Below are 13,462 nucleotides of genomic sequence, written 5' to 3'. Positions count from 1 at the left end.
CACACACACACACACACACACATCACACAAAAATAAAAATAGTTATTATGAGAACATGCTTTCTCCTTTTTAAGTTCTTATGTAATTTCCTCTTTCTGTATGTATACTTAGAAAAACAACAAAGATATAAAGTTACACAGGTGAAATCATATAGCCAATGCTACAAACCCAACAGTTTTTTCTAGAGAATAGGATCGTGACTTTTTTCTCTGTATTGTTTGAATGTTTAGAGTAACCATGAACTTAGCCAAATAAAACAAAAACAAAAGCAGAAAATTCAAGTTTGAAAAAGTACTATGCAAGCCAGGTGGTGGTGGTGCACATCTTTAATCCCAGAACTTGGGAGGCAGAGGAAGAGGCAGAGGCAGACAGATTTCTGAGTTTGGGGCCAGCCTGGTCTACAGAGTGAGTTCCAGGTCAGCCAGGGCTACACGGAGAAACCCTGTCTCAAGAGGGAAACAAAGTCCTATTTGTCTGCAGTAACTCTCAGACCTTTCAGAGGAACCAGACTTCACAGGCATGGCCTCCCCTGGAGCACCACACCCTCCAGGGACCTCAGTCCCGCACACACCCAGGTTAGGGAAACAAACAATGTCATCCTGACCTCAAGTGAAAAAGAGATTCTTAAAAAATCATTTCAGGGGGGCTGGAGAGATGGCTCAGTGGTTAAGAGTACTGATGTTCTTCCAGAGGTCCTGAGTTCAATCCCCAGCAACCACATGGTGGCTTACAACCATCTATAATGGGATCTCAAGGCCTTTTCTGGTGTGTCTGAAGACAGCAACAGTGTACTCATATACATAAAATAAATCTTTTTTTTAAAAAAAAAGTCATTTCGGCAAGCATGAGTAGGAATGGGTTTCATATGGCATTTCATATGCGTGTATCATTATACCTTACTCTGATTGGTTCCCTTCCCTTACATCATGCCCCAGGCCTCTGCTGGCTATTTACCTACACCCTACACCCCCAGTCTCCGTTCCGTTTCCATGTCACATGTCCATTACCCTCTTTATCACCCCCCCTTAAAATCTCGTCCTCCTCTCTCTTACTCCTTCTCTATCATGATCCACACCCCACACACTCACACAAAGCTAATTCTGAACCTAGAATGAGCTATTTAGAGAAAAGAAAAGCTACTTGAGTGCTTTCCCTACAGTCTATCAAACAAGTCACTTACGGTGAAAAGGGAAAAGGAGTTTGCAAGTGACAAAGCTGGATCTGGAGATATAGCCAGCAGTCGGGAGCACTTGCTGCTCTTCCAGAGGGAGGACTGGATTTTATTCCCAGCACCCACATGGAGCTTACAACCACCTGTTACTCTGCTTCCAGGGGATCTGATGCCCTCTTCCGGCCTCGATGGGCATCAGACATGCAAGTGGTGCACAGACAAACATGCCCGCAAAACACTGACATACAAAAAATAAAAATAATTTAGAAAAAAAAAAATTTTTTCAAGTGACCAAGTTGAGGACTCAGAACATGGACTCAGTGGTGAGGAGCTTGCATCTCATGCTCAGGGCCCTGGGTTTAGTTCTCTGCAACACAGAAAACACGACAGGCGGCAAGTTCTTGGGAGTACTCACATGATCGAAGAAATGAATGACAGCGAGCTTCTTGCTGCGCCTGGTAAAGACCCTCTGGACTTTAGCGATTTTGCTGAAGTGTCTCTCCAGGATGGCTCTGTCGTTGAGGTAGTCGGGGATGTTCTTGCACTGGATGGCTGTGAGCTCTAAAGACGACAAGCCTCCAAGGCTGTCTGTGCTCGCGCTTCGTTTACTCTGGCGCACAGACGGTCCCCGGAGAGAATCTGGAATTTAGAGAGCAGACATGCAAGCCCGTCAGAGACAACACTTCCAGGCCAAAGGAGCCACTATGGGACAAAAAGCCAAGATCGTGGGACTTAAAAATCAAGTGACCGCGAGGGACCGCCCAAGAGCTGGGCAGCACACTTTTGGCTGGCGCGCGCGCGCACACACACACACACACACACACACACACACACTCGTTTAGGACGCACCTTCTTTCTCATCTCTACCTTCCACTTCTTCCTCTTTCGTCACAGTTGGAAGGCGGGAAGGTACCAGGGTGGACTGACTCCCTCCTGGGACGGCCCCATGGTCACTTTCCCCAGATTCAGAGAAGCCACTCTCCTTCTTGGATTCCTTGCTGCCCAGGCGGCCTGCTTCTTTATTGCTTTTGAAGACCTCCTGTATCGTCCGGCCAAACAAAGTGCCTCCCCGGGGTCTGTTGAGGCGAACTGGCCGTTTATCTGGGGGATGGTCGCCCCTGGACAGGGGGTCCGAGTCTTCTGCTGCCTCGTGGCAATGTCTCCTCGGGGAGCGATCCAGGTCCTCTTTCCTCTTTAATCCCTTCATGAGGGTGGGAAGTGGCTCCACCTGGGAGATGGTTTCCTCACACCCTTGGCGGAGGCTTGGTTTGTTAGCTGGGAAGGGCTCCCCCAAAGATCCGGGTGACGCTATGGGGAAAGCACTGAAGCTACTGTTTGAGCTTCCAAACACTGACTTAGAACCCCTCTTCTCTTCTTCTACATTTTGGTTAGACAAAGCAGAGGCAAAGGCAGGTGTATTACTAGTAACTGGTTTCGAAAAGATAAAACTTGAGCTAGTCACCGAACTATTTGTCGCCTGTGGGAAAGAAAAAGGGGTCAGGCCTCCAGACCCGCTACTAACGGGATGGGAAAATGTAAAAAATCCAGAAGAAATTTGGCTCTGGGTTTTCTCCGGCTCTGACTCAGGCCCCGGGATCGGTTTGAAGACTGCATTTTCCAGAGGTTTAAACTTGAATTCTGTCTTCCTAAAGCCAGAACCTGCTACTTCTCCGGTTTCTGGCCCAAAAGTAGAGCCACTTGGGAAAACCCCAACACTAGAAGTTGACTTAAAGCTGAATGCCGTATTTCCGGGCACAGACGAACTCGAAGGCCCTGAAGTAGCTGTGAAAGAAGGTGTGGATTCCAGACTAGAGAAGAGTCCCACACTTGAGGTTTGGGGGAGTCCAAATGCTGGCAAGGAGGAAGAATGGCTTCCCCCAGAGGCTGCTGCAAAGCCCGGTACTTGTGAAAATGCCAGGCTCTTGCTGGGTGTATTGTTCTGTCCAAAAAGGGAAGGCTGTCCAAATCGAAAAGGTGACTTAGTCTGATATGTTCCCGTGGTGCTGGAAGACACCGCAAAAGCACTGGGCTGCTGCCCTCCGAAGGGGTTCACCGGGTGCATCTTCGACCCAATTATCGGAAGGCAATAAATACGGTCTGTACACAAGTAGCTCTCTTCCTTAAATTATCTGTTACCTGGGGAAGCTCTCCTTCATCCTCAGGATAACCTGAAAAAAAAAAAAAGTTTAGAACATCACAGCATATTTTGCTCCAACTCCTAAATCACAGATATTCTAAGGACAATTATTGAAAACACAAGGGCACAACGGGCATCTGACCACACACAGACCAACAGGTTTTGGACAGAGGGTATGCGAAATGAATTATGGTGTAAGGGAGGTTTAAAGTTTCTTTCTTTTTCTTTTCATTAAAGACAAGGTCTCACTTAGCCCAGGCTTGCCTCAAGCTTACTACAATCAAGCACAACCTTATGCTCCTTTCTCCTGCCTCGGCCTCCCTTCTGCTGGGACCACAGGTGTGATCCATCAGGTTTAGGTGTAGCCTGATCCGTTAATATTAAAATAAAAATGCAAAGCATTTTACTCAATTAATACCTTCTCGGGGGCTGGGGGGGGGGGCATCTCAGTAATAAGACGGGAACACATCACTTACCAGATTCTTGCGATCTCCAAGGCCAAAAAAAAGAAAAAACCACGTAATTTAAAATATTACTGCTTTGATTTCCTACCATCTCATTTTTCTCCCGATAACTCAAACGTGCGATGCCCTGGTCTAGAAATAACAGCTTTTTATCCCCGACGGGAAACCGGCCGCTAGGCTAACAGACGCCTTCGAGCGAAAACTGGTGAAGACAGGCCTTCAGCAACTCGGCAAAGAACCCAGGGGACAGCGGAGGCCGCGGAGGGAGGAGCAGGTCCGCCAGATACCGCCAGTCGCCAGCGCTCGTGCTCGCCCGCAGTCTGCGCGCAGCCGCTACCGGGCCCACCGCACGGCAACACAGCGGCCGCTGGAGCGGGCTCTTAGGTGTGCGCTACGGACATCAAAGTCGTAGGACCAACTTCCGGTCCTCCGCATCCGGCTTCCGCTCCCTGGGGTGTGCTGTGTTGATCTTCCGGCAGGCGGCCCGCCGGACCCCCGGCCTTCTTCACGGTTTGCTGCGGTAAGTGCGCGGCCATCCCGGCTCGTGCGGCGTGGAAGCCCCCGGTTCGTGCGCGGATCCCCCCCCCGACCTGAGTGCCCGAGAGACGCTAGACTCACAGCGACCCCATTCGCTCACCCACACTCATCCTCACCTGGTCCTGCACCATTGCAGCCGCCCCAACCACCTACCTTATTCTTTCTACACGTTGTCCCCAGTCTACCCTGTTTATTAGCTTCCTAGGGTAAATAAAGGTGATTTCCCTTAGAATTACCACCAGATAAATCCCACCAAATAAAGTTGTTTTATTGTGAGGGCGCGTGTGTTTTTACATAAGTAATCACTCTCTAGTACTTACGGGTCTTTTCTCGAACTTTAACCACAGGTTCCTTCCAACCTTTTTTTTTTTTTAAAGGACTGGGTGTTCTTCCCGAAATGAGTTTGGTGATTAAAAATCTGCAGCGGGTGGTCCCCATCAGAAGAGTGCCACTTCGCAGGAAGATGGATTTAGTCAGGAGTATCTTAGGAGTGAAGAAATTTGACCTGGGGATCATCTGTGTTGACAACAAGACTATTCAGAACATTAATAGGATCTACAGGAATAAAAATGTCCCAACTGACGTGCTTTCTTTTCCATTTCACGAGGTAAAAAGAAAAGAAAAGAAAAGAAAAAAATGTGTTCTCATACAGCTTTTACCTTCCTTCCAGAATAGTTCCTGTTAATTATATTACAGATATGGTTATCTTTGATTTTGAAGTTTTCCGGAAATGCACTGAAGTCTAGCCTGATGTGACTATGCATGCCTTTAGTCCCATCTATTTGAGAGGCAGAGGTAATTGAATCTTCATGAGTTCAAAGCCACCTTTGGTCTGCCTGGTTAGTTCAAAGCCAGACAAGAGCCACATAAGATGCCCCTTTCTCAGCGGGGTGGCCGTGGTGGCATACCCCTTTAGTCCTGATGCTTAGGAGGCAGAGAATGGCAGATCTCTGAATTCAAGGCCACCCTGGTGTTACAGAGTGATTGACAGGACAGCTAGGGCTACACAGAATAACTTGGTCTCAAAAACAAGCCAATAAAAAACAGAAATGAAGCAATACGACCTATACCCATTAAGTCATTAAGTATGTCTAGCCCTAAACGTCACAATTACTCTATGCAGGGACCACCCTCACTGACTCAGTGCCCTCAGGAAATTCAAATAAGGGCGTTTGAAGTTTTAAGTATACCTCAGTAGTAAATGCTTGGACAGAAAGGTAAAAACATGTGAGCATTATCAACAGATTCCCTTTCCATAGATAGCTACAAGGAACCACATTGTCTAAATAGCTTCCCCCATTGTTAGCAGAAGAAATGGGAATAATCCTTTTGGGGAGTGAATTGATAGTAAACGGTGCTTCAAAGGATGCAAAAGAGAAGGAAAGGGCCAGGGATGCAGGCTTAACCCTGGAAAGTGAAGCCTTGTGATTGTCGCATAAAACAAGGACAGGGCATCTGTAACCAGTGGGCGTGGTGAGCAGGCCGAGACAGGACAGGGCATCTGTGCACAGTGGGCGTGGTGAGCAGGCAGAGACAGGACAGGGCATCTGTGCTCAGTGGGCATGGTGATCAGGCCGAGACAGGACAGGGCATCTGTGCACAGTGAGCGTGGTGATCAGGCCGAGACAGGACAGGGCATCTGTGCTCAGTGGGCATGGTGATCAGGCCGAGACAGGACAGGGCATCTGTGCACAGTGGGCGTGGTGAGCAGGCCGAGACAGGACAGGGCATCTGTGCACAGTGGGCGTGGTGAGCAGGCCGAGACAGGACAGGATTCGAGGTGGGTGGAGGGAGAGGCTGGATGCAGAAGAATTAGTGTCGCCTGCTTATAACAGGATTGGGCTATAGCCTGCACAAGACAGGGTAGACAGAGTCCAGTGGAGGGGACTGAAGGTCTACAGCAGGTCTGAAGAGGCCACAGCTAAGGAAGGATTTATTTCTGTAGGCGTGACACCAGTGGATTATGTCATACACACGTTTCTTCCCCTGTCAAAGCAAAGTTCTTCCTGCTTCTCTCTTTTCTCTAAAAAGATTTATTTGTTTATTTTATGTATATGAGTACACTAGCTGTGCAGATGGTTGTGAGCTATCATGTGGTTGCTGGATCTGAACTCAGGACCTCTGGAAGAGCAGTCAGTGCTCTTAACTGCTGAGCCATCTCCCCAGCCTGTTCCCCTTATTGCTTCACAGGAAAAAAATGACAGGCAGACCAGTGGGGAAGGAGTGTGATTGTGTCCATATGCCAATTCAATGATATCGAATGTGACTTTGAGAGGAGTTGGGGAGGTGGCAAGTAGATAATTTGATGAAAAGGAAGCACGTGAGGGTCACTGTGTGATAACTATGCATTCCACCCCCCTCAGACTCTTTGATGGTCCTTAGCCTTCATCCTGTAGCTTGGGCATCCAGTGGTCAAGAGTCCCATGCCAAACAAGTGAGCTGAGTCCTTGTAACCCGGCTACTGTTTCTCCTTTTCAGAATCTGAAAGCAGGCGAATTTCCTCAGCCACACTCACCGGATGATTATAATTTGGGAGACATTTTCCTCGGGGTGGAGTATATCCTCCAGCATTGCAGAGAAAGTGAGGATTACTGTAATGTCCTGACGGTAAGTCGGGGTGCGAAGCCACATATGCTCGTGAATGAACTTCCACTGTAGAGAAGGTGGAGGGGGAGACTCCTATGTACACACAAGCATCCACACATACCACTTGTATTGATGGGGAGAACAGAAAAGCAGGGACAGAAAGCTCCAGACTTGAGGGAAGGAAAACACGGGGGGTGGGGGGAGCCTGGGTGTTCCCAGGGACTTCTTCAGCTTTTATCTCTAGAAATGAGACCATGCTTCCCTTATTGAAATTTGCTGGATTGGCTTCTTATTACACTACCCAGAATAGAACAGGAGCCTCCACACTTAGAGTTTGAAGGCAGGAGGGGGAAACTCTGACAAGAGACACAATGTACCATTGTTCAGTAGAAGAGCTCCACTTTGGCAGAACAGCCACCGCCACAGCCACAGCCACCGCCACCGCCACAGCCACCGCCACAGCCACAGCCACAGCCACCGCCACAGCCTTGCTATCTGTGGGCCTCCTAGAATTGAAGAGTGACCCAAAGCAGGCCCTGGAGTTGACCCAGAGTTAAGGGCTTGGCCTTGGACTTGACGGTCTCCCTGATCTCGGATAGTGCAGCCTGTGCTATACAGAGTCGGGAGTTGTAATTCTCTGCTGTGAAGGAAGTAGCCCAGAACTAGCAGTGGCACTGCCAGTTGGCACAAAATAACACCTCTGCTTTAAAGGAAGTAAGAAACTCGTTTATTCTGTGCCAAATACGGGTGGCTACTGAAGCCGTAGAACAGATTCGGGTTGCTGTACAACATGGAGTTGTGCGAACTCTCATAGTCCCAGAACAGACAAAAGGCACAAGTCACCAGTGACTTCAGTGCAGAGGACAGATAGACAGTATACCGGGAGGTGGTGGCAACTCTGTAGGTTTCCCACACACCTGCTGAGTGTCCCTGGCTTTAGGGATGGCAGAGGCTAGAAGTGTGTCAGACTAACTGTGCTTTCCAAGAGGTGATCTGCTCAACATGAGGACGTTAGGGCTGATCCCAAGGTTGATAGTAATGGTTATTAGAAAGTACTAAAGATTGCTTGAGATAACTTTAGCTTAGTTTGCAGTAGTCCTCTCTATAAATCGTGGTGTTCTGGTCAGCCAAAGCTAGACATCGTGTAGACTCTTCCTTAGCTGTGGCCTCTTCAGACCTGCTGTAGACCTTCAGTCCCCTCCACTGGACTCTGTTCTACCCCGTCTTGTGCAGGCTATAGCCCAATCCTGTTATAAGCAGGCGACACTAATTCTTCTGCATCCAGCCTCCCTCTACCCACCTCGAATCCTGTCCTGTCTCGGCCTGATCACCACGCCCACTGAGCACAGATGCCCTGTCCTGTCTCGGCCTGCTCACCACGCCCACTGAGCACAGATGCCCTGTCCTGTCTCAGCCTGATCACCACGCCCACTGGGCACAGATGCCCTGTCCTTGTTTTATGCGACAATCACAAGGCTTCACTTTCCAGGGTTAAGCCTGCATCCTTGGCTCTTTCCTTCTTTCTTAGAGTCAACCCTGCTCCCATCTTCCCTTTTCTCATATTTGGCCTCCCTTGCTGCTGAAAATTGTGTTTTTTTTAGCGATGTAGGCTCAACCTAGAGGAATGTCTCCGTGGTGTTTTACAACTGCCTGCACTCAGCTCCAAGGTTATCAGATGTCCTCTTCAGGCCTCCAGGATGTCTGTACTCACGTGCATATATATACAATTTTAAAAGAATAAGTAAATAAATGAAAAGATGTAGACTCACTATACCACTCAGGTCTTGAACTCATGGATTCAATCAATACTTCACTGCAACCTTCTAGACTTCTGATATTACGACCGTGATCCACCCTTGCTTAATTCTATCTAGTTGGATTCCTAATACTACCAGGGACAATCAACTCTCTTTACCTGGACCCAACCCCAAGCAGTGTTGCTCCACACTAATTAAGTGAACTGGGTGAATTGTTCCGTTTTAGACAGGAGGCGATGGAGGTTGGGATGTAGCTCACTGGTAGCACTTGCCTAGACAGAAGAGAACTGAGCATTAACTCCTGCCCAGGGCAGCAACTGTGTACCCTACCCCAGGGTCCTGGCATAGGACAGCCCAGTCTTACAAGTGTCCTCTGTGACCCCGAAGGGGCAGCCGTCTGATAGATCATCCCCTGAGCTGACTTCTCAATTACTCCAACAGGTGACAGCCACCCATGGACTCTGTCACCTGCTGGGCTTCACCCACAGCTCCGAGGCCGAGTGGCAAAAGGTAGGAGTGGTACCTTTGCAAGGGGCTGTGCTACCTCAGATACAACCTTAACCCTTAGGCTGCTGTCTAGCATCCCCTCCCCTACCCCGAAACTCCATGGCAAGAGGCCAAACAACAGCCTTTGTCCACCCTGCCTGGAAAGGTGAGGATGTCTTGTACTGAAGGCTCTGGCTCCCTATGATACTTTACTCCGGAAAGGCACCTGGACAGTCAGATGAAAAGTTAAATTCCCTGAATGCTAGCTATTATTGATGGGGGTCAAGGGACAATTAATGTTCAGAAAAACATACCAAAAAAAAGAAAGAAATCCAAACCTTTACCCATCAGTTGGCAACAAATAATGATGCTAAGTCATGGTTTATTTCTTCTAACGGCCAATAGGTATGACACTTAAAGCCTACCACATTGTCCAATAGGCTTGTGTTATGTTTGTAGGTAATAGTCTATTGCTTGGAATGAATTTTATTTGTTTTAAGATTTTCTGCTTATGGGTATGTAACTCCATGAGTGTCAGCACTGTGTGTGTGCGCGCTGGCTATCCGCAGAAGCCAGAGGAAGGAGCAGATCCCCGGAAACTGGAAGCTTCCTGATGTGGGTGCTGGGAACCGAACCCAGGCGATCTGGGAGAACAGTGAGTGCTCTCCACTGCTGCGCCATCTCTCCGGCACCCTTTTTTTTTTTTTTTTTTCAGTTAAAAGTAGATCACCATCTACTTCTGCTACCACCCAGCCCTGTCTATGCCCACTCCCTCCCTGCCCCACACTTCCCTGGGCCCCGTATGCACCCCAGCTTCTCCCCCATCCTTTGGGAACCCACTCATGCTGTCCTGTCCTTTGTATCTTGCATCCACCCACAGCTCTTTGAGTCTCTGTTCAGGTGCTGCTGATAGACTTGTGCAAAGCCTGGGGGAGGGGTTAGGGAGGCTTCAGAAGGAGGTGAACCCTGGGAGGACTCTGACTCGGGACAAGGGTCCCCAGAGTCCCTTCAGGGCTTGTGCGCTGCTGTGTTCCAGATGTACAACCAGGAGAAACTGGTGCTGGAGGAACTGAGCTGCTACACAGGAGCGAGGCTCCAGCCCCTGAGCAGGGGACTCTACTGATGCCTCAAAACTTTGAGACAGAGATCTCGACGGACAGAGTCCTGTCCCTCTGCAAGACTCCGGGGAACCTTAGCTTACCAGGGAGCCTCTGAGTGAACCACATGGAACCGGAATCGATGCAAAAAGCAAGAGGAATTTATTGTTTCAGTGCACTGGGGTCCTCTCTGACCCGAAGGAGAGGCGGAGACCCAGCGCCCATTCAGCGAGTTTTTATGTGGTTTCCAGGGGCAGAATAGAGCATCAGTAACTAGGCACAATATGATTGGTGGAACAATGCACCCTTTAAAATGATTGGTCTTTAGGGAATGAGGTGACAAGGACTTCCCTTGCCTGAAGGTGGGCAACATCGGTCCTGCTGGATGTGTCCCCACCCACAGGTCAGTTCTTCCCTATGGTCTGAGAAATATTAATTAGCCTCTCCTTTCTGGAGGGACAAGTGTTTCATGACCCTCCCAAAGTTTCTAAGCTGACCTTTTTACCTCCACAGTGGATCTCTGCTGGTCCTGCTGCCCTGGAGGGCCTCAGCCCACACTACAGCTTCATTCTGTGAGTGGGCCAAGTACCAAGGAAGTGCCTGTCAGCCCTTTCTCTGATTAGAAGGCCATGCGGACTCTGCTGGAAGCAGAATTGGGCATTCCAAGAGGAGAAACACTGACGCTCTTAGGCTTCTTTGGGTTTCTATCTGTAGAGTCTGGGCAGACTGCCTGGTCTCCCTGAAGTGGAAGGAACATGCCAGAACACTGAAGTCTCTTCTTCCTGGGAGGATAGGCGCCTGCAAACCAGCAGGCCCCAAAGGACAAGGTTTTCACCCAGTCCCCAGGAACTCTGAGAACTGAACCTTGCTTTCTCCACTCCCCAGAGCTACCTTGTGCCCTCATCTTCCTTAAGCTGTTGGCTATAGACACCATGAGACAGCCCACTGACCTACAGATCTTATCTCCTGGGGCCAGAGAGTCAGGTGTGTGTCCCATCTGTGTTGCTGTTTGTAATTGTTTTAGATGACATTTTATTTGGAGCCGGGTGGTGGTGGCGCATGCCTTTAGTCTCAGCACTTGGGAGGCAGAGGCAGGCAGATTTCTGCGTTTGAGGCCAGCCTGGTCTACAGAATGAGTTCCAAGACAGCCAGGACTACACAGAGAAACCCTGTCTTCGAAAAACCAAAAAATAAAAAATAAAAAAATAAATTTTTTTTCTTAGTTTATTTGGTGTGTGTGTACATGTGTGGGTGCACATTTCCCACTGCATATGTGGGGGGGTCAGAGGTCAGCTGGTGGGAGATGATTCAGATGGTTCTCTCCTACTATTATGTGGGCCCCAGAGATGGAACTCAGGTTGTTGGCCTTGCCACCCCACTGACATTCTGTGGACCACTGTGGTCCTGCCACTCCCCCTATTGTCTGTTAGAGGCATGGTAGTTCTGCTCAAGTCCCAGAACATGGAATTCTGGGTGACCTGAAGTCTAGTTCTACAGGACATACAAATGCCTATGCAATGGACCATGAGTCTTCCCAGCAGGTAGCCAGTGACCTTGAACCTAGATAGGGTTTCCTGATCCCTCTGCTGGGTGTATCCCCCCATATATGCCTATGTCAGCCCCTTCTTCTCGGCCATCTAACTGGTTCCCTGCCTCTGAGCATCCTTGGAAAATGGCTGCTTCTGTGCTGCTTATTTTTCCGTTTCCCTTTTTCTCTGCTTGGTATTTCTGGTTTAGTTTGGTGGTTTGTTTTTTTTTTTTTTGGTTTGGTTTGATTTTGCAGCACTGGGGATGGAATCCAGGGCCTCGTCGTGCTTGGCAAGGCTCTACCACATTCCCAGCCTGTTGCTGTGCTGCCCTAAATCTGTGGGTTGGCCAGCAGCTGTACTGAGTCCAGCCACATTCGCATGATGACTCCAAGCCTGCAGGGGCACTATCTGCCCTGTTCCAGGAGCCACAGCATCCCCACTTGGGGCTTCCTCACTTTGTGTTTATTCCAGATTTCGTCCCTCACTTCCGTGAAGGGCCTGTGATGTTTTTTTTTTTTTCAAAGATTTATTTACTTATTTTATGTATATGAGTACACTGTAGCTGTACAGATGGTTGTGAGCCATCATGTGGTTGCTGGGAATTGAACTTAGGATTTCTGCTTGTTCTGGCCCTGCTTGCTCCTGCCCAAAGATTTATTAATTATATGTAAGTACACTGTAGCTGTCTTCAGACACTCCAGAAGAGGGAGTCAGATCTTGTTATGGATGGTTATGAGCCACCATGTGGTTGCTGGGATTTGAACCCAGGACCTTTGGAAGAGCAGTCAGTGTTCTTAACTGCTGAGCCACCTCTCCATCCCAGGCCTGTGATCTTGATGAAAGTTCCATGGACTCCGTGGATTGGCCGCTCACACACTTGGGCCATCTTTAAAATCTCTGGGGCAGCCGGGTATGGTGGCACACACCTTTAATCCCAGCATTTGGGAGGCAGAGGCAGGCGGATTTCTGAGTTCGAGGCCAGCCTGGTCTACAGAGTGAATTCCAGGACAGCCAGGGCTATACAGAGAAACCCTGTCTCGGAAAACCAAAAAAAGAATCTCTGGGGCGTGCTGTGCATCTTCTCAGAGTACAGTTGTGCACAGTGGCTCAGCCCCTATCACTACTGTTAAGGGACGTGGCCAGGAGAAGCTTTTCCCCGAGTCACTGGGGACCCCTAAGCCCATGACAGGGCCTGCCCAGACTCTTCAGTCTCCCACACGTGGGCCTCAGACTGCAGTCTTGAGAGAGACTGGGAAGACCATGTGTGAGGGTGGGTGGGTCCATGTGCATTCCCGTAGCTTCCAGAAGCTGGTGATGCTCCCAGAGCCAGGCTGCTCCCAGGCTACTTCCTCCTTGTTAGCCCAGCATTGCTAGGCAATCCAAGACAAAACATCTGCCAAATATCTTCCCTCTATCAGATTAATAATCATATGAGAGGAAAATCATGTTAGAAACATCATCTAGAAAGGAAATTGTGTGAGCTCTTTGGCGCTTTTAACAAAACCAAGTTTCTCTGGGATCACACCCCAAGGCGCACTGAAAGACAGTTCTGTGGGAAGCAGCGTCAGCGCCACCCTGAAGCTCCCTCGAGTGTGTGGCATTGGCTTGTTTATCCGCGTGGGCATCATGTCGTCACAGAGTGGAAGCCTGGTCTGTCACAGGGATGGTCCACATGGGGCTAACTGGCAACTCTGAGCC

General features: G+C 49.1%; 2 protein-coding genes across 5 annotated transcripts in view; one reads left to right on the top strand and one right to left on the bottom strand.

Annotated features, from left to right (window-relative positions):
* The window catches only part of Mcm3ap (minichromosome maintenance complex component 3 associated protein), a 46,434-nt gene extending 42,273 nt beyond the window's left edge, over positions 1 to 4,161 (bottom strand). Inside the window, exons 1-3 of the mRNA XM_029542355.1 lie at positions 3,785 to 4,161; positions 2,021 to 3,339; positions 1,587 to 1,810 (exon numbers count right to left, since the gene is read on the bottom strand). Of these exons, the coding sequence (XP_029398215.1) occupies positions 1,587 to 1,810; positions 2,021 to 3,233 (1,437 nt within the window). The 5' untranslated portion in view covers positions 3,234 to 3,339; positions 3,785 to 4,161. The remainder of the gene's footprint in view (positions 1 to 1,586; positions 1,811 to 2,020; positions 3,340 to 3,784) is intronic.
* A 69-nt stretch (positions 4,162 to 4,230) lies between these two features.
* Ybey (ybeY metalloendoribonuclease) lies at positions 4,231 to 11,343 on the top strand. Of its 4 annotated transcripts, XR_003844503.1 has the most exons (6): positions 4,231 to 4,292; positions 4,687 to 4,916; positions 6,788 to 6,916; positions 9,094 to 9,162; positions 10,175 to 10,638; positions 10,749 to 11,343. XR_003844503.1 is itself a non-coding variant. In XM_029542477.1 (5 exons), exons 2-5 carry the CDS (start codon positions 4,707 to 4,709, stop codon positions 10,809 to 10,811), a joined length of 471 nt encoding a protein of 156 aa, XP_029398337.1. In that variant the 5' UTR covers positions 4,231 to 4,292; positions 4,687 to 4,706; the 3' UTR covers positions 10,812 to 11,343. The 4 variants fall into 4 exon arrangements, 3 of the variants coding, with proteins under 3 accessions (XP_029398337.1, XP_021061466.1, XP_029398338.1); XM_029542477.1 differs by lacking the exon at positions 10,175 to 10,638; XM_021205807.2 differs by having other exon boundaries at positions 10,175 to 11,343.
* The last annotated feature ends 2,119 nt before the right edge of the window (positions 11,344 to 13,462 follow it).

The sequence above is a fragment of the Mus pahari genome, chromosome 9 (assembly GCF_900095145.1).
Source record: "Mus pahari chromosome 9, PAHARI_EIJ_v1.1, whole genome shotgun sequence".
NCBI lineage: Eukaryota > Metazoa > Chordata > Mammalia > Rodentia > Muridae > Mus > Mus pahari.
This window is presented reverse-complemented; position numbering and strand designations above follow the sequence as displayed.